The sequence below is a fragment of the Carcharodon carcharias genome, chromosome 8 (assembly GCF_017639515.1).
Source record: "Carcharodon carcharias isolate sCarCar2 chromosome 8, sCarCar2.pri, whole genome shotgun sequence".
NCBI lineage: Eukaryota > Metazoa > Chordata > Chondrichthyes > Lamniformes > Lamnidae > Carcharodon > Carcharodon carcharias.
In genome coordinates, this window is record NC_054474.1 from 139,555,813 (window position 1) to 139,580,172 (window position 24,360).

At 42.3% G+C, this 24,360-nt stretch overlaps 1 protein-coding gene across 1 annotated transcript in view; it reads right to left on the reverse strand.

Moving 5' to 3' along the window:
• Nucleotides 1–9,989: 9,989 nt before the first annotated feature.
• LOC121280818 (probable voltage-dependent N-type calcium channel subunit alpha-1B) overlaps nucleotides 9,990–24,360 on the reverse strand; it is a 432,340-nt gene continuing 417,969 nt past the window's right edge. Inside the window, exons 9-10 of the mRNA XM_041193082.1 lie at nucleotides 12,690–12,713; nucleotides 9,990–10,213 (exon numbers count right to left, since the gene is read on the reverse strand). Coding sequence (XP_041049016.1) covers nucleotides 12,702–12,713 — 12 coding nt within the window. The 3' untranslated portion in view covers nucleotides 9,990–10,213; nucleotides 12,690–12,701. The remainder of the gene's footprint in view (nucleotides 10,214–12,689; nucleotides 12,714–24,360) is intronic.

Below are 24,360 nucleotides of genomic sequence, written 5' to 3' on the forward strand. Positions count from 1 at the left end.
ATATATTATCCACACCGTTACCCTAGACTCCTTTATCCCAACAAGAGACTTTATCGACCCAACTTTTTGTTCATCTCCAATTTTACCACCTAAATAGTGGTCTAAATGCTGGGAGCTGGCTCACAGATGCCAACACTCAGGAATCTAACACAACTAATTGCTGGTATAAAAGCAGTCAACATCCCCCAATCTAGCATCCAGCTAGATTTTCAACACCCTTGCTGTTTGTGCCTCTTTATGTTGCCTGATGTGTTACTACTCATGCAATAATAATTATTAAAGGTGTGAATTAAACTGAAGGCAAGCTGAAGACTCTGCTAATAACATCAATGGTAAAACAATCAATAGGATGTGATGATACTCTGGAGTTGCATTAGAGTCCCAATTATAATAGGGTAATTTGAAATATCTGTGAAAGTACGGCAAGAAGATGGTGGCAGTTATTGAACCCATCTTCACTACTGCAGCATAAAGCATATTAACCTAACATACTCTTAATAGCTCTTCTCATTTGTGTCTCAAGTTTTAAAAGGCAATGTTACACAAATTCCAATTAAAATGCAGCTTATGTACAACCCAAGTAACCTCATAAGGGGCACCAACTACTGACGTCTGAACTGTAATGTGCATTTGGTGTTAGTATGGTACAAAACTAGTCATAATACAGCTGTTGGATCAAATGCATTTGGAGTTTTACAACCACTGAAGACCCTGAGTTATGAACACTTTGTACAGTGATAGCACTTTAGATCCTCTTGCACCTTCATGCTTAATTAGTCTTCGAAGTCAGTTCTTCCAATTATGTCATAATCACATAAAAAATTAAATAGAAAATTCAAAGAAGGATGTTATAATCACAACTCCTCGTATCAGTGATTTTTATACTGCGTTATTTTTTATATGTCGGGTGGTAACATACATCTGTAGCTAATACAAGTCAGCTTTAAAGCAATTTTCTCATCTACAGAAATTTCCCAAAGTTGTATTTATTCAGGATCATTTATATGATTCCAAATAAGTGCCACCTTAGACATGAGGCAATTAGCTTCTCAATTGACGATGGGAATACCTTTCTATAACAGAACAACTTAACATGATTCATTATCATTTATAAAGATGAGAATCAACATCATGGTAATACTTATTATGCTGAATCTTGACTGCATCATTTCAACTGTCTCATTTAATGTGACCCAAGGGCCTACAGAAACCTCTTATGTTGAGGCCCATTGCGCTAAAATATCTCTCGATCAAGTTCTGCTTTCATGAATACAACTAGGTAGATGGCAGTTTTCTTGGTACCTGAGTACTATATGTGCCAATCTACAGCATTTTGTGCTCCAGTCCATATGCTTAAGACAAAGGAACTTAACATTCAAACTCTAGAAAAATGGATTCAAACTAAAGATCCACAGCTCCCTTGATAGCTCAGTTGTTAAATAAGCCAACCAGTGTGAAACTAAACCACACAGATGCAGATTTTATCCACAGTCTTTAGTGAGGTAGCTAATCTTAGCAAGAGCACCAATAGCTGTGACAAATGGCCTCAGCAATTCTTGGAAGCAAAATAAAATGAATATTCAGCCAAGTTTTCACTTCCCATTTCTATCTTTCCTGCAGGAGAATGTGTGTATGGGTGTGAGCATGCCAAGAACAGGACTGATGTTGCCATTATGGGGAGATGGTGGAATAGTGATAATGTCACAACTAATAATCTAGAGGCTCAGGCTAATGCCTAGGGGCACAAGTTCAAATCCTACTGCAGTAGCTGGTAGAATTTAAATTCAATTAATATGATCTGGAATTGAAAACTCAACTCAGAAATGGTAACTATGAAGCTATCATTGATTGTCATAAAAACCCATCTGCTTCACTAATGTCCTTAATAAAGGAAATCTGTCATCCTTACCTAGTCTGGCCTTCATGTGACTCCAGGCCCACTGCATTGTGGTTGACTCTTAACTGCCTTCTGAAATGGCCTAGCAATGTCTCAAGGGCAATCTAGAATGGGCAACAAATGCTGGCCTTGCCAGCGACACTCACATCCCATGAAAGAATAAAGGGAAAAAAATGGCTCCCTCAATCAAAAGAAGACTGTCAACAAATTGCTGCATAGGCTTACACCCAGAGGTCAATACCTCTTCCTACCTCAACACCATCAGTTTCAGTAGATTCTGGCCCAATGCCCAAGTACCCACCATCCTAATAAACAGAACTGTATTGTCATGTATGAACCTCCATGCAATTATTCATAAGTATTGTAAAATATATACTACAGCACATACTCTGCAAACCATGTCTTGACAGAATTGCAACATTTGAATCTTCCTGCAATAATACTCATAATTTGTATTTGTTAATACAAGGTTTTATGAATATACCCACAATCAGTAAAGCAGTTTAACAATTCAATGCTATTGGCAAGGGACCACCTAATAATATTGAAACATATTTCAATTCAGAGCTTGAAGGATAGAACTAATTTCAACTGTGGACGCCTGATCATATCACAATAATGCTGAAGTTAAAAAATGGATAGAACTATTCAGTAACTGGAGATTGTCCAGACAGTATAGTTCAGATGAGCAAGTAAAATATTTGAAATTTGTAAAAAGCTTAAATGGGGGAGGGATTGTTTCCATCCTGAAATTTCACACCCAAATTTTACAAAGGTATTTTAATACTGCAATGATTTGTTCTGATATCATTTATATCACTGTTTAGTACATTTTCATTAATTCAATGCTTTGCATGAAGATAGTGTCTGCAAAATGTAAACAAAAAGTATATTTTTGTATGAAATCTTCAATTTGGGCCTTCAAAGTACTGTGGGTATACTACATGGACTGCAGTAATGTGATGCTCAAAAACTCTTTCTCAAGGGCAATTAGGGATGGGCAACAAATGCTGACCATGCCAGCAATACTCCCATCCCATGAATGAATTAATAAACTTGACCTTCAATCATCACAGTTATCCTGAATTCAGTCAAACAGTACACACTTCTATTATTGCACGAGCACATCAATATCCCATCAATGTCTTCATGTGTATTTTGTCCTGGAATTCCTGTGCATACTTGTCTGATTCCTTTTCTGAGCTTCCAGTGTCAGCACTTACAGAGGATTGAAAATAATGAGTGTCACATTTGTGGCAACCATTATAAGCAAGGAAAAAATCCATCTTTAAAGGAAGTTAATCAAAAGATAGTTAGAAATCTTTGTCATATTTCCTTGTCAAGTAGCTAAAGCATGAGGTTCTGTTAATTGAACACAGCTCCTGGTGTCCCCAACTACTCCTTCAAAAAAGAGTAGACAGCGGACAGGAGGCGTGGGAACCTGAAGCAAGTCAATGCTGCAATATCTAGGAAATGCAACAAAGTCAGCAGCCTTGACTGGAGAACAATCACGCCAAAAAGTGTTGTGAAATAAGACATTGGGCAGAATCATCCATGCCCGCTGACATTAGGCATGCTTGGTGGCATGAGCAGACAATATGGCAGGAAGGCCAAAAATCAGTTTTGCAACATCGTGAAACCAGTTTGCAATAGTCCACCCAGTCTGTCGATGGCGGGCCACGTTTCCTGCCATCGAATGTCAGGAACCTCATTGTAATACATCTGCATATCAGTGTAAGGCCAGCCCACTGGAGTCATCCTGCCACACTGGATCGTTCGTCCACGTTGGCGTGCAATCATAAGCAATATAAATGACGTGCACCTGGTGAGCTGCACTTCGCTCAGGACTTCAAGGTTTGTTTGTCTATCTTGCTTTGGGCAGCACTAGCAGTCATCAGCATCAGGCTTCGCAGACAGTAACACTGCACTTTTAGGAGGGCTCACGGGCAGGTCTCTACCAGACCAGCCAAAAGGCAGGGGTGGCTTTGTATGGCTGCAGGACTAGGGCTTGTTTGGGGAAGGGGGGGAAGTGGCCACAGGCAAAGGAAGAGGGTGCAGTGTAAGGGCTTATAGAGGCAGGGTACTATCCCAGGGTTTGTGTGCAAGTGGCCTCAAGATGGTGAGGCTGAGGAGGCAGTCTCCAAAGCAGATGAGGCCAAATGGAGATGTGAGGATGTGTGTGTGAGAATGGGTGGTGGTGTCCGTTGAGTTGCCAGTGAATGTGTGATGGGCTTAAGTAAATGAGTTGAGTGATGAGATGGTTGCCTTACCCTGGTGGCACAGATGAGATCATTCATCCTCTTTCTGCATTGGATGGCCAACCTCTTCTGTGCAGCATTGGCATGGATCACCACTGTCATTGCCTACCAAGTCAGAGTGGTAATGTTGCTGCCCCTCTTACAGCCAGAGTCGGGGTAGAGGACATCACGGTGGGCCTCCACAGCATCTAAAAGGCACTCAAAGGATGCATCACTAATCCTGGGGGCTGCAGTCTTCTTGCCTTTTGGGGTTATGTTTTATTTGAAGCAGTCCTGGCCTAGAAGCACTGAGAGGTGTGCGCACAGCTGTACTTTAAATGTTGGGCCTGGTGTGATGAAACTGCACGATGATGGCATGGCAGGCAAATCAGACCCCACCTGCCATGGAAATGGCATGTTTCCGGGGAATGCATAATTAATACGGTGGGTTTGAGTCGATACAGCGTGAGAAGCTGCCATTGCAGCCGGCAGATAAACATCGTTTTATCAGCCTGCTACCACATTTAGTGCAAATCTGGGATGATTCCGCCCATTAATTCTAAATTGGGGCTTTTTTAAGGCAAATCTTTGATGACAGGTTGACTGCCCAGCCTTATATTGAACATTCCTTTAAAAAACCTTTAAGCTCCATTTCGCCTGATTAAATTCCTGCTTTATAAATTCAGTGACATTTATGTCAAGCATTCATGTTAATATTTCTTAAAATGTCTAAAACAATGCTGTGATCTCAATAGATCAGAAACAGAACTGGACTAGCCATATAAAAACTGTGGCTACTAGAGTAGGTCAGAAGCTAGGAATCTTGTGGCATGTGACTCACTTCCTGACTCCCCAAAGCCTGTCCGCTATCTACAAGGCACAAGTCAGGAGTGTGATGGAATACCGTCTACTTTCCTGGATGAGTGCAGCTCCAAAAACACTCAAGAAGCTTGACACCATTCAGGACAAAGCAGCCAGCTTGATTGGTATCCGTTCCACAAACATCCACTACTGGCGACGCACAGTAGCATCAACGTGTACTACCTATCTACAAGATGCACTGCAGGAACTCCCCAAGGCTCCTTAGATAGCACCTTCCAAACCCACGGCTGCTACCATTTAGAAGAACAAGGGCAGCAGATACGTGAGAACACCATCACCTGGAAGTTCCCCTGCAAGCCACTCACCAGCCTGAGTTGGAAATATATCGTTGTTCCTTCACTGTTACTGTGTCAAAATCCTGGGACTCCCTTCCTAACAGCGCTGTGGGTGTACCTACACCATATGGACTGCAGCGGTTCAAGAAGGCAGCTCACCACCACCTTCTCAAGGGCAACTGGGGATGGGCAATAAAAGCTAGCCAACCATGCCCACATCCCATGTATGAATTTAAAAAATCTTTTGTGGTTAGTGGAAGTTTTTCAGAAAATCATTCTCAATGTTACAATCCAGCCTACCTTTCTCTGGTCATATTTGCTCATCATTTTTTGATGTTTTTTACCGAGTTCAATTATGGAGCTCACAGTATGAAACCAACACTATTTTTTGTAGTCTCAATCCACATCAAAAATGGCCTTATTACCTTGTAATTGCTGGAGGTGGGGTGGGGGTGCTGGGGGACGGGTACCACAAGGCGGCCTGTGGTCTTTGAATGGGCTGTTCAGAGGGCAATCCTACTCCTCCCAGCTCCAAATTGAGGGATGTATGTTCATTATGGTTCCCTTTAAGGACCATCTATTAGACTCTAAAGTCTCTTCTCCCGCCACCCCCCCCACCTTAAACCAGCTTATATTTCACCCCTCTCCTATTTTTACTTAGTTCTGTTGAAGGGTCATGAGGACTCGAAACGTCAACTTTGTTCTTCTCTGCCGATGCTGCCAGACCTGCTGAGTTTTTCCAGGTATTTCTGTTTTTGTTTTAGACTCTAAAGTAGACCTGATTTTCCTGAATATAGACAGCACTGGCTACCTTAAGACAAACCAATCTTGCAGAGGCATTAGGCCTCTCATTTGCATATGTTTACCAGTGCCCATGTCTGGCTTGTGACGCACATTTCCTCCGAGCAATATTGGAACTTATGAGACTATCCAGCACTCAAAATACTGGCACCACGTGGGCAAATTACTAGGCCTGAATTTTAAATATATGATTAAATCAAAGTTACTTTATGAGATCTATGCCATTTTAAACTGTAAGAAAATCTGTTCTGATGTGGCATTTTAATGTAAGCAATGGCAAGGCATATTTCACAACTATTGATTTTTAGGGATTAAATGATTCCCATAGGCAAATGGTACAAAAAAGCCAGCTACAACATGTACTTTCATAAGCTTAACTAAGACTTCAAACTGTGCAGTCTTACTTTTAAGCTTTGCAATAACTAAACAGTACTACGTTACGACAGAATACTTTGCCAACAACCTAAAATGGGTTGCAGAACTTGAAATAAGATGTTAATGAGAAATCAATTCTCAACACTGTTAAAGACGATTCATTGGCCTTTTGTTTTTGATTGATGCTGCAGCTTATTCAGTACATGGAGCTCTCTAGGATGAAACACGTCTAAAGCCAAAGATTGTTAATCAGTACCAACAACATAATTTGCAAAACTATGCAGCCATGCATATCGTGTCATCAATCCACTTACACTGTACTGTATGAAAGCAGCTTTCACGCCTACATTTCCCATTGGTCTGCAGAACCAACTGGCAGTTGAAACACATATCTAATTGTGTTGCTCCCTGAACATTGCATTTGTTTGAGATACATCAGTTGAAAGTCTTGAGTTGACATTAGCTTGCAATTTCTGTAGAAGAGACTGTAGTGATTGAGGGAGTGTTTAAAATATCATCACATTCTCAGATCACAAATACATTCAGCCTTTTACATTGTGTGTAAAGAATTTGCTGTGTGAAATGCTTAAAGTCAAATAGCTAAAATAGAAAAAAATATACTTGCTATGCAACCCTTCACATCTGCAGGTTCGGTCAAACTGAAAACAAATATAATAGTTGGAATGTACTTCACGTCCAAGCCACTACAAGTGTTTATATTTATGGCTTTTATTTATAAATTCTTGTACACATGCTTCTGCCCAAAGTAGCTTTCTTTCTGGCTTTGAGAAATATAAAGCATATATCCTCCCTTAGCCTTTGCACCAAATGACTTCCCATTGTTGGTGATTCCAATCTTAATCTAAGTTTCCTTTGCCCTCTCTCCTCTGCTATCTATGGTTCCATTCACTTCTGGTGTTAATGGTTGTTTCTTTTTTTAATGGCAAAATAATAACCTAGATAAACACAATGGGTAATAAAAAACACATCCCCCAGTGGAAGCTTTCACTATTACAGGTTTGTATCCTCCTCTCTCAACTACACACAATATTCTGGTTTTGAAGAGAATGAGGACCTAATTGGTGAAAACCAATTCAGTGCTTGGACCTGTAGCTGCCTCGGCCTTCTTCAGGATTTCTGAATTATTGTGCAGAGGGTGTCTTTAAATTGTAGCCACTTAGGGAGTAATTCTGACTTTGGGGGATTGTGTAAAAAGGGTGATATCAGATCAGCTACCTGTTGTATATCTCTCCTGATTTGCTTTTCCATTAACATCAGTGGAAATCAAATTTGAGGAAGATGTTTTATGGGCAGCTGATCCAATATCTTCTGTTTTACACTATTGGCAAATGTCAAAATTACTTGCTCATTGTTTGAACTTCTATAGTTTTTTCTAAAGATGTAAACTTTCATCCCTGAATTGTTGTCATAGTGGGTTCAAGGTAAGTTTGTCTCCAAAGCTTTTTTGAGGGTTTTTATGTAGCGGGAGAGGCGAGCGGGCTCACAGCGTCTCAACTTCTGACTTCAGAGTGGGGCCGGAGATCAGGCCTGCCCACTGCGGGCATTTATTGTGGGGCACTAGGTCCCCTCCAGCAGGGGTCTTCAGCCTGGGAGGATGCCAGGTAGGGGGATCCATGCCGGCTTTGGGGCTCACCTTGGAACAGGAACCGAAGTCCTGAAGAAGCTGAGAGTTCGGGCTGAAGAAAGCTAGAGGTGGGGCCTGAGCCAGGAATGCGGGCTGGAGAAGGATGCATCAGAAGCCTGGTGAAGAGGAATAGAAAGCGGGACTGCAGCCAGGAGCTGGGCAACAGAACAAGCCTGGTGAAAGTCACTGCATTGAGGGGCCAAGGCCCTGATCAGGGCAGGGATTTGGCACATCAGTGGTGAATATTCTCTGTAAATAGTTTGTTTCTTGGAGTTACTCTTTCCCTTGAAAGTTTATACGGTTTTGATGCCCTTGGAATGAAAGCATTTTTTTTTCACCATCAGGCAGTCCTTGTGCTTTAATCCCACATTACATTTACAAGTATTTTTCTGAGATTGATGAAGTTATAAGAAACATATGTGACTGTTGTCCCTTGGAGCTTCGAGTGGAAGTGCTGTTCCTTTTAATCCCTGTACTCTATATCTGCCGTGAAAAAAATATGATCCACATAAGGGAATTTGCTGCATTGTAATAGTCACCTTACCTGGTAGGGGAGTGTTAGTCCTTATTCCTAAAAAGATCATTAAATGCTTTCCTGCACTGTTAAGAGGCCTGGTTATTCCATAAACTTTGTATTTCATGAGATCTTTCCCATATCAATATCCCGGGTTGGTTGCTTATTGGATGTTGCAGTCATTTTACAACAGATTTGCTGGGCTTGCAGATGGTGAATTAGAAAGTTTTACTGACACTCTGTCTATTCAAAGGACTTGTATTTTAAAATTGTAGAATGTCTCAGATCCATCATCTCACCCTTCAGCTAGAATTAGGATTCTCAAGTTGTTATGCCAATCAGTTGTCAAGTGTGTCCCACTCATCTCATACAAACTGATCCTTGTTCATTAAGTAGGTTATGAAGTGCTCCAGCAAGAGGGAACAAGCCTGATGCCTTCTACAGCAATCAAGCTGCTTTTTTTTCACAAGTTTAAGAACAGAGATTTTGTTTTCCTTCATAGTTTTTTTAAAAAGAATCATACAGTTCAGATGGAGGCCAATTAGGCCATCGTATCTATACCATTTTGAAATCGCTATCCATTTCATCCCATTCCCTTTCCCTTTTCCCAGAAAATATCTTCTCATTTCTACTCTGGATATTTTGCCAAGTCTGTGTCCTCTGGTTACCGTCCATCTACCCTATTAAGACCCTTTACAATGTTGACAACCTCTATCAAATCTCCCCTTAAGTTTCTCTATTCTAAGGTGTAGAGAAAAGTTTGACTGATATTGTGAGACTAATATTTTATCAGGACCAACTGAAACACATCAGCATTAAAATATTCCTTTTCTACCTATTATCTGAAGTTGCCTTGGTCTAGCAGAGACAAACCAAATGTGCTGGGTTTATGCAAGCTTTGTTTTTCATTCTGATTGCTGAGTTCTTGCAGTTATGAAGTTATTGTTATGGGCAAGAGGGCTAGGCGAATTGAATTATTATTACTGCTCCCATCTTCTGCCCATGACAGCGGTAGTTTTTAAATTTCTAGTTTAATTTGCTTCCCTTAGAATCCTTTCCCTTGTCGGAATGGGCCATGGTGTGTTTCCCACACAGTGGTTTATGAGGTCAGATGTCAAAAATAACCACACAGCAATTCTTTAAGGTAAAACAACACTAGGATTTATTAACACATTCAAAACTCAAGGGATGGATTGCAACACACATTCACTCATGAGCATACATGGTAGGAAGGCAGAGAAAGAAAGGGAAAGATGTTACAAATTGTGATTTACTTAAAAAAAATCAAAAAGGTGTTGGCATTAATTCAGGTGAGTAGAAACCAATAAGCCAATGTCCAATGAAGGTTCTTTCAGGTGGCTTTTTCTAGTAAAATTCATGGTCTTTGTCTTAGGAACTCGGATGAAGTGGTTGAAGATGCAGCAAAGTATTCTTGTATGCTGGGAATTAATTCACTCTGTAGGCAAAATACAGGATTCTTTCTGGAGATCCGACTTTGAGAGAGATGGAGGTCAAAGGCAGGCTGCTGGCCTACTGTCTGGTTTTCTTTTCTGAGGTTAAATCGTAACTGAAGACAGAATCCAAAAGCTGTATAATTAAAGCAATTCAAACAGCTCAAGTCTCGGTCATGTGGCAGGGTGGTTTCAGGTTGTGCCATTCAGCTAATTATGTACTTTAAGGACCCCCATTAAAACCCATTGTATTTTGAGCAGATAACTATGGAACCATTAGCACAACATTGGAGATGAAAAGTCACAAATAGCTCTGCCTTTGACCAGAGCTGGCTGGTGCAGATCTCTCATCTATTAGTCCTTTGTGTTGGCTTGGCTGGAATGTTCATAAAATGCAAGGTGTGTCACAGTCCAGGAGGTTGATGAGTTAGCTTTTGTCCATTTTTTAAAAAATACAGAATTTAAACAAGAGAATATGGGAGAGAAAAAAAATTAAAGACATTTTCTTCTTCATGCCTTCTTGGCCTGACACTATTCATGTGCTGCAGCTTCAATTTGCTAAGCAAAATATGTTCTGTCCCTAGATCTGTATTTTGTACAAATGAAAGGGAATTAAGCAGAACACAGCTGAAGCCAGTCAAAGACACTGCAACCCCTTAAATCACAGCATCACTAACCTTATTCAAAACATCACTGACACAGTTCTAGATGCCAACTGCTCAGAAATATTCAGTCCCTTATCTGGATAGTTCATTTTAACATGATTGGACTGAATTTTACACTGGTAGCTGGGTCCCCACCATCATAAAAATCAGAGAGGAGCCCACCCCATCCTGGGTGGCTCGTCCTGAAGCCATTTCACAGCCAATGCATTGCTATTTGGCTTAAGTCAAGAATTCTGCTCCCACTGACAATGAAGCCCCACCTTCAAGTGCTGCCAGCCAATCAGACAACTGGCAAATCTCTGGTCCCAGCATTGCCACAGGGAGTGGTGGCCACTTCTGGAACTACAGCAAGTCCCAGAGGGAAGCGAGTTGCAATGGAACTGGACTTCAAGGTAGGTCCAGGGTCTCACTGGGGACAGGCTGGTAGGCCCCAGCAGAGGGGTGGGTGGACAGGGTAAAGGGAGAGGGGAAATGTGGGGGCCTCCGATTGTCACAGGGGATCAAAAAGAAGGCAGCTGCCCCCACCCATGCCTGGTTACCAACCTACCAGGTTTCACTGGACACTTGATGCTGGCCTCCCCTCTCCATGAATAAAATTCCAGCAGCGGCACGAGGAGGCACTCAAATGTTCATTCATTGGCCATTTAAGAGCCTTAATTGACCCACACATGAACAAGCCTCCCAACATGTCCACTGCTGCAGGCAAAAATTGCAGCAGGAGTGGACAGGTAGCTAGCAGGAATGATGCTGCTGGCATTGCACCAAATTTTATGGCACTCCCGCACTCTTGCAATTCAGCCCAATTATTTCAATATTTGTGTTTTGAGCAAGAAACAATATTTCTTATTTTGAACTGAAAATAATTTTATGACGTGCACATGCAGCTGTGGTTCAGTGAGTAACAATTTCACCTCTGAGTCAGAAGGTGTGCTGCTCCAGGGCTTGAACACAAACATCTAGGCTGATACTCCAGTGCAGTACAAAGGGAGTGTTGCACTGTGGGAGGTGCCATCTTTTGGATCAGATGTTAATCTAAGGCCCTGTCTGCCTCATTTGTCCTCCCAGGCAAAAGATCCCATGGCACTGTTTAGAAGAGGAACAGGGGAGTTGTCCCCCAGTGTCTCAATACTTATCCCTCAATCAGTACCATCTTATCTGGTTATTATCACATTACTATTGTGGGAGCTTGCTGTATGCAAATTGGCTGCTGTGTTTTCTACATTACAAAAGTGACTACATTTCAAATGTACTTCATTGGTTGTAAAGAGCTTTGGGATATCCTGTGGTCGTGAAAGGTATATAAATGCAACTTTTCCTTTCTGTTTACTGCCACTATAATTCAGAAAAAAAAATCAATTGAGGATAAAGTGAACAGGTCTTCCTAATCATTAGAATATAGCAGTTCTTTCTGATTTATATTCACACCTTTTTTTCACTAACATGAGTAAATGGGATAAATATACTCACAACAGCTTAGCAGTTGTGTTTTACGGTTTTGGTGATATTTTAATTAGAAAGAAACACATTTGTTAAAAGATGATAGCTGCACATTGAAACAATATGGATTAGATATTATCGCTGTGATATTAGTGGACAAACTCTTAATGATTCTTCAATTTCATTTAGCAGAGGACAAAGTGCTAACCGATTTTAAGTCTATCAATTAATAAGATAGAAGTGTCAGCTGAAAAATAACAGTTACAGAGTATTAGATTTATCAATTAATTAATAGATTCTGTAAAGGTTCATATTCTTGTTAAATTTTTATTGCATTAAAACTTATCTGCCACAAAAATTAAATGCAAGCAAGATTTTGCCTTTACAGAAATCCCTAATGCTGGAAATGTTGCTTAATTTCCGCTCAATATAATTCATAAGTTTTACATGGAAACTAAAATATTTGAATTGCTTATCGATGAATAAAAGGGCAATGAAGTGAAATATTACCTTAGCTAAAGTTCAGGAAAGGATCTGTTAATAAAAAATATATAAATCAGGAATTGATTGCCTTACCATATGGAATAAATGAATAATCTAAGAAAGTTCATTGCCATAAAAATATTCATGACCATATCAGTCCATTTACCAGCAGTATACTTGCCTGTAAAAAGACCTCAGAATGAATCACAGCTTGAAATATTGCCTATTAAGAGGTAATATGTTTGCTTAAAAATTTAATCACTTAAGTAGACTGTCATTGTAATTATTTTTCCATGTACATTTGCCACCTTACTGCAATAACAACACCAAACATAGAAACAAAGTTTCCCACCATTCTTACCTGTCATTTATGCTTAATGCATCAATGAGGGAGAAGGGAGTTATATGGGGGCAGAGTGAGAAGAGTTAACTAGAGTAGTTGGAGACTTGAGCGACATATAAAGACCAGCATAGACCAATTGGGTTGAATGGCCTGTTTCTGTATCGCAAATTCTATATAATAAAATAATCACTTAAAAACATGACAAGAAACTTATAAAGGTAAAAAGGTATTAAATCCAGACATTACTCGGATCCCATGTCTCATTTTGAGCAAAATCATTAATTTCCAAGAAGCCCCTGAGTCTCCATGTAGGCCCAATTAATGCTTTCTTTTATTTCTGCATCCACATGTCTACTTTTCCCAAGCACCTGCATATCAACCCATCCAAATAAAGTATTGTTCCTTAAATTGTGCTCATACTGATTACATGAAGTAGACCGGTATAATTAAATCTTCCCTATTGATGTAGTATCTAAGTTTATGAGACAAATATGGTCTGACAGTGCGAATGAGAGCAATATCAAACAATATAAATTTAAATCCCCCCCCACTACTAGTAACCTCTTCAACACCTGATACAGGGCAAATTGCCCATCTTTGTCAATAGCACACTCCAGTGAGGAGATTATGATGTATAAGTCTCACCCTAGCACTATAAGGTGCCAAATATACATTGACCCAATATAGTTTGCCAGTTAATATTTGAGAAGTGTATCTGCAAAATCCATCATCACTGCTGTTGCACTGGCATCACACAACCTTTATCTACTTTGTTCAAGATTTGACACACTCTTGAAAATAAATCAGATTGATGAGCTTCTTGATGAATCAAGGCCTTCAAGTCATATTCTCTCTGTGGCAATAAGCTCGTCAGAAACTGTGCAGACCAAGTCCTGCAAAGTCAAATATTGAGATTTGGGTACATTAAAAGCCAGCTGCGTAACTTCAAACAAGCCAACCTTTAACAGAATGGAAACAGAATTACCTGGAAAAACTCAGCAGGTCTGGCAGCATCGGCGGAGAGGAAAAGAGTTGACGTTTCAAGTCCTCATGACCCTTCGACAGAAGGGTCCGTTCTGTCGAAGGGTCATGAGGACTCGAAACGTCAACTCTTTTCTTCTCCGCCGATGCTGCCAGACCTGCTGAGTTTTTCCAGGTAATTCTGTTTTTGTTTTGGATTTCCAGCATCCGCAATTTTTTTGTTTTTATCTTTAACAGAATGGATACACTTCTCTGTCCACCACTCACACAATTTGAATGCTCTATTTGAATATTGGAATTACTTCATACAAATGCTGGCTCAGATTTCAAAACAGCAAAACCACTCATCCAACCCATTCCTATTGAAATGTCAGGATCATGGAAAATGCCTGGTGATTTGAATCTCACCCTTCTCTGGTAAGATCAATCACTAGTGGGTAATCCACTGGGGAAATTATCTTCACATAAAAGCAAGGTCACATATCAAAGGCTGGGCAATACAAAGCTATGCTTATCTCTGTCCTGATAAAAGCATCATCTATTTTATCATTTCAGCAATAGAAACAATACATCGACACAATGTTGCCTATATTAACAGAAAGATTTTGTGTTGACTTACAGGTATTGTTCCTGCACTGCTGAAAATTGTGTCAGTAATTGGCTCTGCTCGGTCCATTTTGAAAATATTATTCGGAATAATTAATTTCTTTCCTTCACTCACTTTTGCTATTATAAAATCCTCTTTCTCAGCAGAGATGTAAATGTTCTCCCCACTTTTAAAAGCTGGTCATTTGGCTAAAAGCTTAAAGGTATTTATTCACATACACAACACTTCAAACTGTCTTTTCACCTGACAATTAATTAAGCTCCAAAACTGGAAATCTGAAATAAAAACAAAAAATGCTGGAAAAACTCAGCAGATCTGGCAGCATCCGTGGAGAGAGAAACAGAGTTAACGTTGCGAATCTGTATGACCCTTCTTCTGAGCACTGCCAGTGCTATACTAATGTTTTATATCAATGCTGAGAAGCTTTCAAAGTATATTTGAGACATAAATATGCATATTTTATTAACGCCACTTCTCATTTTACTAATAGCTATTTTAAAAATGTAGCCTCAGTCTTTCATGTGTTGGTTCTGAAGGGTTACTTCAGGACTGTTATGATGTTGTAAATATAATCTCAAGAGCCAAGTCAAATTACTTTGTTATTTTCATTGCAAAATGCTTAAATCCTTCTTAAAGTGAAAAGCCAATACCTTCAGAACAGTTATTTTGCTTCTTCAAGGTATTCCAGCTCTGAAGAAGGTTCATACGGACTTGAAACATTAACTCTTTTTATGGTAATGAACTCATTTTTCTCTCTCCACAGATGCTGCTAGACCTGCTGAGTTTTTCCAGCATTTTCTGTTTTTGTTTCAGTTATTTTGCTTCGTTGGGGCACCTTAATTTCAAAAAGACATTGAAGTATTGGGGAAAAAATGCTTTGATAAAAATGATAAGCTCATTTTGGAACTTATAGGGCTGAATTTTCCCCCCGCATGAAAGAGCGCACATCTCCCTGAGGCTAGTGCTGCCTCAGGAAGATCACCTCTACTTTCAAAAATATTAAAAATAGAAAATAAAATTCCCTTACATGTCCATAATTTTTACAAAATCTTTATTAAAATTTTTAAAGCCTACATGAAACCTCATCCCGCCAGTGGATGAGGTTCCATGTTTTTTCCAATTCCCGCCGGGGCTCCTGGCCTGCCGCTAACCTTAAGGTTGGACGGGCAGGTCCTTTAATTACTTAATTGACCCTGTCAATGGCCTCAATTGGCCATTGACAGGTCGGCGGGCGTGCGGCTGATTTTGCTGCGTTCCTACCTTCCTGAAAATTTAAATCAGGCGCGGTGACGTCGGGAGTTCCACCCGACATCACCGTGCGTCATTTTACGCATCAGCTGCCCCCACTCGCTGACTCGTAAAATTCTGCCCATAGTTTTTAGTTAGGAAGGCATCTCATAGGTCAGAAATGATTTGCACTAGAGGAAGACCAAGGGGAGACAGGATGCAATGAGGTAGAAATTGGACCTTGTTGGGCCATTTTACAGGTGCAACCTTTTTTTAATTATTTGTTCTTTCATGGGATATGGGCGTCACTGAAAAGGCCAGCATTTGTTGCCCATCCTTAGTTACCCTTGAACCAAGTGGCTTGCTACACCATTTCAGAGGGCATTTAGGAATCATTCACATTGCTATGGATCTGGAGTCACATTTAGGCCAGACCAGGTAAGGATGGCAGATTTCCTTCCTTCAAGGACATTTGTGAACCAAATGGGGTTTTTGGGTCAATTGATGATAGTTTCATGGTCACTATTACTGGCTTTATATTCTAGGTTTATTGATTGAATTTTAAATTCAATCAGTTGCCATGGGGGGAGTCTGAGCCCCAAATCCCAGAGCATTGGCTTGGGCCCCTGGATCACTATTACACCCCTGATGCTCCCACTCTGCACAAGCTCCCCGCAACACATGGTTAACATGGCTGAAAAAGATGATTAATTCTATACTGTGAACAGAGAATTCAAGGAAATATATTTTTTAAAATTAACAAACGTCATGCAAAACTACCTACAAGACATGTTTCCTAGTCAATCGGGGAACTGTGTGTTTTCTTAAAATTGATCAGTATTGTGCAAGTATATGTAAAGATTTTCCACAAAAATTATTGCACGTGGCTACAATGGTGTCATTGTAGCCACAGCTATGGGTAGTGTCATGGGTGTAGTTATGATCTTACAGATTATGTAAAAAAAAAAACCTGTGAAAAAAATGGATATGGTGGGACTGAAAATGGTGGCCAAGAGTTACCTGACTTTACAACTGCCATGTTGTCAGACTTCTGGAAGGCTTGGAGTGGATTACAAGCAGATATACCCAGACATGAAAGACATTTGAAATGCAATGAATGTTCCACAACTGATAATGGCTTTAAAGTGTGAAAATCCTTGGTGGGAAACGGAGACTTCGGATTGTTAAATGGGGTTAACATGTGGCTTATGTGGAATGTGACACGGCGCTCTTGTATAGGTCACATGATAACAGTGATAAAAACAAAAAAACTGCGGATGCTAGAAATCCAAAACAAAAACAGAATTACCTGGAAAAACTCAGCAGGTCTGGCAGCATCGGCGGAGAAGAAAAGAGTTGACGTTTCGAGTCCTCATGACTCTTCGACAGAACTTAAGTTCAAGTCCAAGAAAGAGTTGAAATATAACGCAAACTGGAGGAACAACACCTCATCTTCCGACTAGGCACTTTACAGCCTTCCGGACTGAATATTGAATTCAACAACTTTAGGTCGTGAGCTCCCTCCCCCATCCCCACCCCCTTTCTGTTTCCCCTTTCCTTTTTTTTCCAATAAATTATATAGATTTTTCTTTTCCCACCTATTTCCATTATTTTTAAATATTTTTAAATCTTTTATGCTCTCCCCACTCCCACTAGAGCTATACCTTGAGTGCCCTACCATCCATTCTTAATTAGCACATTTGTTTAGATAATATCACCAACTTTAACATCTATGTGTTCTTTTGTTCTATTGTTGTTGACATCTTTTGATGATCTGCTTCTATCACTGCTTGTTTGTCCCTACAATCACACCAACCCCCTCCACTTCTCTCTCTCTCTCCGCCCCCCACACACACACCTTAAATCAGCTTATATTTCAACTCTTTCTTGGACTCGAACTCAAGTTCTGTCGAAGGGTCATGAGGACTCGAAACGTCAACTCTTTTCTTCTCTGCCGATGCTGCCAGATCTGCTGAGTTTTTCCAGGTAATTCTGTTTTTGTTTTGGATTTCCAGCATCCGCAGTTTGTTTGTTTTTATCTCTGTGTTTAATTGACTGCCATTGCTCTTCAAGAAATGCCTACCTCCTTGAAGAAGTTCTGTTCTTTTCTGCGACAAGATTTCCATTCCTCTCTTTTGCCTTGCTCACCTTCATTGCTTTCCATTTCCCTCCTGGTGTTTGACAAGGTGTTTACTAAAACCCGCTTTCACAGCCGTATCTCCTTTCTCAGTGACTGTCTCCGTCTCCGACTTACCCCACGTGGATTTCAACTGAAATTCCACCCCTCATGTTTCGAACCCACCCAGGATTACAGGTATCTCCGGGATATAAAACGTTTCTCGGACTGCTGTTCCAGTCACATTCTGAAATCCACACTCAGTGCCATGCGCCGCCATATGAACACACTCGACCTCTCCCTCAGGCAGCACCGCCGTAGCCTTTTTCAAAGCTGCGCGTGCCCCCAGTTTTATTTTATCCTTCGGCTCATCCGACGCCTCAACAAGAAACCTTTTCTCTTTCTCTCAAGTGCTAAGGAACGCAAGCTCCAACAACTCATCGACACCAACACCCATCAAGGACCCTCCACCCCTGCCCGTCCCTCCGTCCCCACCCCATCCTCCAATCCCAACCCCAGCCGTGTATTCACTATACCCCCTGACCTTCCCCTCTCCGATGCTGAACGTTCAGTGCTCAGCAAAGGACTTAGTTTCATACCCTTACGCCCTTACCTTAATGAATTTCGGGCTCGGCATGATGCTGAACTCTTCTTCCGCCGTCTTCGTCTCCGGGCTCACTTCTTTGGGCAGGAGTCCTCTCCCAGTTCAACGGATCCTTTTACCCATCTCCAATATTCTCCCTCCACCTGGACCCCACCCTCTGGATTCTTACCTTCTCTTGATCTTTTCATTGAGAACTGTCGGCGCGACATTAGTCATCTCAATTTCTTTGCTCCTCTCACCCATTCTAACCTGTCTCTCTCTGAACTTACTGCACTCCATTCTCTCAGGTCCAACCCTGACATTGTCATTAAACCCGCTGACAAGGGTGGTGCTGTTGTTGTCTGGCGCACTGACCTCTACCTCGCGGAGGCTGAGCATCAACTTGCAGACACTTCCTCCTACCTCTCCCTGGACCATGACCCCACCACTGAACATCAAGCCATTGTTTCCAGGACTGTCACTGACCTCATCTCCTCTGGGGATCTCCCTCCCACAGCTTCCAACCTGATAGTCACCCAACCTCGGACGGCCCGCTTCTATCTCCTACCCAAAATCCACAAACAGAACTGCCCCGGTAGACCAATCGTCTCAGCTTGCTCCTGCCCCACAGAATTCATTTCTCGTTATCTTGACTCCCTTCTCTCTCCCCTTGTCCAGTCCCTACCCACCTACATCCGTGATTCCTCTCACACCTTACGTCACATCAACAATTTCCAGTTCCCTGGCACCAACCGCTTCCTCTTCACCATGGACGTCCAATCCCTCTACGCCTCCATCCCCCACCAGGATGGTCTGAGGGCCCTTAGCTTCTTCCTCGAACAGAGGCCCGAACAATCCCCATCCACCACTACTCTCCTCCGTCTGGCTGAACTTGTTCTCACGCTGAACAATTTCTCCTTCAACTCCTCTCACTTGCTCCAAATAAAAGGTGTGGCTATGGGTACCCGCATGGGCCCCAGCTATGCCTGTCTCTTTACGGGGTATGTGGAACATTCCTTGTTCCAGTCCTACTCCGGCCCCCTTCCACAACTCTTTCTCCAGTACATCGATGATTACTTCGGTGCCGCTTCATGCCCTCCACCCCTGCCTGTCCCTACGTCCCCACCCCATCTACCAATCCCAGCCCCAGCCGTGTATTCATTATACACCCTGACCACCCCCTCTCCGATGCTGAACGTTCAGTGCTCAGCAAAGGACTTAGTTTCATACCCTTACGCCCTCACCTCAATGAATTTCGGGCTCGGCATGATGCTGAACTCTTCTTCCGCCGTCTTCGTCTCCGGGCTCACTTCTTTAGGCAGGAGTCCTCTCCCCATTCAACGGATCCTTTCACCCACCTTCAATATTCTCCCTCCACCTGGACCCCACCCTCTGGATTCTTACCTTCTCTTGATCTTTTCATTGAGAACTGTCGGCGCGACATTAGTCGTCTCAATTTCTTTGCTCCTCTCACCCATTCTAACCTGTCTCTCTCTGAACTTACTGTACTCCATTCTCTCAGGTCCAACACTGACATTGTCATCAAACCCGCTGACAAGGGTGGTGCTGTTGTTGTCTGGCGCACTGACCTCTCCCTCATGGAGGCTGAGCGTCAACTCGCAGACACTTCCTCCTACCTCTCCCTGGACCATGACCCCACCACTGAACATCAAGCCATTGTTTCCAGGACTGTCACTGACCTCATCTACTCTGGGGATCTCCCTCCCACAGCTTCCAACCTGATAGTCGTCCAACCTCGGACGGCCCGCTTCTATCTCCTACCCAAAATCCACAAACAGAACTACCCCGGTAGACCGATCGTCTCAGCTTGCTCCTGCCCATCAGAACTTCGGTGCTGCTTCATGCTCTCGTCGGGACTTGGAAAAATTTATTAATTTTGCTTCCATTCTCCACCCCTCCATCAGTTTCACATGTTCCATCTCTGACACTTCCCTTCCCTTCCTTGACCTCTCTGTCTCAATCTCTGGTGACAGACTGTCCACCAATATCCATTACAAACCCACCGACTCCCATAGCTACCTCGACTACAGCTCCTCGCACCCCGCTTCCTGTAAGGACTCCATCCCATTCTCTCAGTTCCTTCACCTCCGTCGCATCTGTTCCGATGATGCTACCTTCAAAAACAGTTCCTCTGACATGTCCTCCTTCTTCCTTAACCGAGGTTTTCCACCCACGGTCGTTGACAGGGCCCTCAACCATGTCCGGCCCATCTCCCGCGCATCTGCCCTCACGCCTTCTCCTCCCTCCCAGAAACATGATAGGGTCCCCCTTGTCCTCACTTATCACCCCACCAGCCTCCGCATTCAAAGGATCATCCTCCGCCATTTCCGCCAACTCCAGCATGATGCCACCACCAAACACATGTTCCCTTCCCCCCCCCCCACCCCATCGGCATTCTGTAGGGATCGTTCCCTCCGGAACACCCTGGTCCACTCCTCCATCACCCCCTACTCCTCAACCCCCTCCTATGGCACCACCCCATGCCCACGCAAAAGATGCAACACCTGCCCCTTCACTTCCTCTCTCCTCACCGTCCAAGGGCCCAAACACTCCTTTCAAGTGAAGCAGCATTTCACTTGCATTTCCCCCAACTTAGTCTACTGCATTCGTTGCTCCCAATGTGGTCTCCTCTACATTGGAGAGACCAAACGTAAACTGGGCGACCGCTTTGCAGAACACCTGCAGTCTGTCCGCAAGAATGACCCAAACCTCCCTGTCGTTTGCCATTTTAACACTCCACCCTGCTCTCTTGCCCACATGTCTTTCCTTGGCTTGCTGCATTGTTCCAGTGAAGCCCAACACAAACTGGAGGAACAACACCTCATCTTCCGACTAGGCACTTTACAGCCTTCCGGACTGAATATTGAATTCAATAACTTTAGGTCTTGGGCTCCCTCCTCCATCCCTACCCCCTTTCTGTTTCCCCCTTCCTTTTGTTTTTTTTTCCAATAAATTATATAGATTTTTCTTTTCCCACCTATTTCCATTATTTTTAAATATTTTTAAATCTTTTATGCTCTCCCCACCCCCACTAGAGCTATACCTTGAGTGCCCTACCATCCATTCTTAATTAGCACATTCGTTTAGATAATATCACCAACTTTAACACCTATGTGTTCTTTTGTTCTATTGTTGGTGACATCTTTTGATGATCTGCTTCTATCACTGCTTGTTTGTCCCTACAACCACACCCCCCCTCCACTTCTCTCTCTCTCTCTCTCTCTCCGCCACCCCCCCCCCCCACCCCCGCCACACACCTTAAACCAGCTTATATTTCAACTCTTTCTTGGACTCGAACTCAAGTTCTGTCGAAGGGTCATGAGGACTCGAAATGTCAACTCTTTTCTTCTCCGCCGATGCTGCCAGACCTGCTCAGTTTTTCCAGGTAATTCTGTTTTTGTTTTGGATTTCCAGCATCCGCAGTTTTTTTTGTTTTTATTAGCAGAAAGAGGATGAATGATCTCATCTGTACCGCCAGGGTAAGGCAACCATCTCATCACTATAACTCACACACTCACAAGTCCATCATACATTCACTGGCATCTCACTCACTGCCAGCTCAAAGGACATCACCACCCATTCTCACACACATACCCTCACATGTTCGTCTGGCGTCATCTCCTCTGGAGACTGCCTTCTCAGCCCTCACCACTTTGAAGCCACTTGCACAGATCAACACATGCCCCCACACACACCCTGGGATACCTTGCTTTCCCAGTGCAGCCATCATTCTGCAGCCACTTCCCTTCCCTTCTCCAAGCAAGCCCTAGCACTGCCACAATTGAAAAGCTACCCCTGCCTTACAGCTGGTCTGGTAGGTAGAGAACTGCCTAGGAGCCCCCCTAAAAGTGATGCGGTGCTGCCTGTGAAGCCTGGCGCTGATGACTGCGCGTGTTGCCCACAGCAAGGTAGGCAAACAAACCTTAAAGTACTGAGCAAAGTGTAGCTCGCCAGTTGTGAAACATGTTGACGTGATCACAGATGATCCAGCATGGCTGGGGGAGGGGGGGGAATGATTCCAGTGAGCAGGGCTTATTCTGAGACGCTAAAGTACTGAAAATAATTTCCCAACGTGTGGTGGTGGAAAACGCCACCTGCCATTGATATGTGAAGCAGACGATTGCACCTGATTTCACGACAGTGTAAAACTGATTTTTGACCTTCTTGCCATACTATCCAGTCATACCTGTCATGACGCCTGCTGCCAGCCAGAGTGGAAAATTCTGGCCTGAGCCTCCAAGGTCCCACAAAGGTGTTGAGAATGTCAAGTTGAAAACAGCTATGCTTTAAATTGTCCATTTAGTTCCAAGGTAGAAGTGAGTTGAGCTCTATCTAGATGCAAGGCCCATGTGATTCACATTGTCATGGGGAAGGATGCAGAGGAAGCCACTGTAAAGATCACATTAAAGGCTTTCCTAGAATATCAGTGAATATCTCAGACAGTTTTATTTTTAGTCTGTCTGGATTCAAGAGAGGGGGATCAGTTAGAGAGCAAAAAAGACTATAGTTCACCATTCAGGAATACAGTTCACGCTTGAATTGAAAATTCAATTCATAGGGAGTTAAAACCAGTCTAGAAGGATCGCCTAGCTTGGGCTGGATGTACATTCTCCAAGAAAAGAAAACTTCACTGTGAAGGACAGTTCTAAGATTGCAAGTTGCCAGGCTGAGAAAAGAAAAGAACAGGAATATACTCTCGGGAACTAAGAATCACTATGGATTGATTCTGGAAATATTGAATGTTTACGTAAAGGATTGCGTAAAGTAGAGCTGCGATGTGTCTTTTTTGGTTGGGCTAAGAATAAGAAGGGGGGTATTCCTTTCTGTGGTTTAAAGTAAAAGTTGTCTGCAATGATACTGTTTAATTAAATGTGTTTTAGTCATTTGTTACAATAAATGTTTTAAAGGATGAAATCTTGATGTATCATTCCCCAGCTTTTAACTCAAGTTTGAATTTCTTTTGAAAAATAATCAGTTTGCACGGGGATCACAACAAATACAACATGGTCTCTAAATTCACTCAGGAAGAGGAGTTATGTCCATTGCTAGCCGCATGCATACTTATTACACAAATTTAGTGTGGATAATATTCCTTTGAGTAACACTGCAGATATTTCAAACTTATTTTCCTAAATAATCCTTCCCAATTAAAATTTGCCAAATAGTCTGAACCAAACATTGAGGTTTTCAATTATCTAATGTAGCCCCCTAATTTCAAAAATGATTAAATGCTTGATGTGTTGCTGCCCTTACTGTGAATGAATTTTGGACCCAAGAGGACAAGGGTCAACATGAGGGTTACAGAAGAATTGCAAGAAAATAGCATACACATGTTGTATACTGTAGAGTATATGAATTATGTAATAGCCAGTGGCTAATTCATGCGTATTTCAATAAGCCTCATTATAAACTGTGTGAGTAGTTCAGCTGGTTGGGCCCTAAATGCAGTAAACTGGAGTCTTCTCTGCTGTTTCATGCAAAATGGGTTGGGATAGATCAAGGGAATGAAAGAAAATTCTGGTCTTCAGGCCTACTACTGAGTCATCATCAGACCTGCTGCTGACACTCCTTCCCCTCTCACCGCATGCAAATCGAATTGGGGAAAAGGGTTCTGGTCCAGCCCCTCAGTGGGTTTTCCTAATTCCACCCCAGCTACTATCATTTCCCATGATTATGACTGCCAAGTGGAAAGTGGAATTCAACCCCAGGAACCGATGGTAATGCCACTGACCTCCCTGAAGAAAGAGAAAGAGAGAGAAAGAAAGCAAGATAGAGTGTGAGATACAGCCTTGCAGCATCCTCCTCTCCCTCCAATCTGGC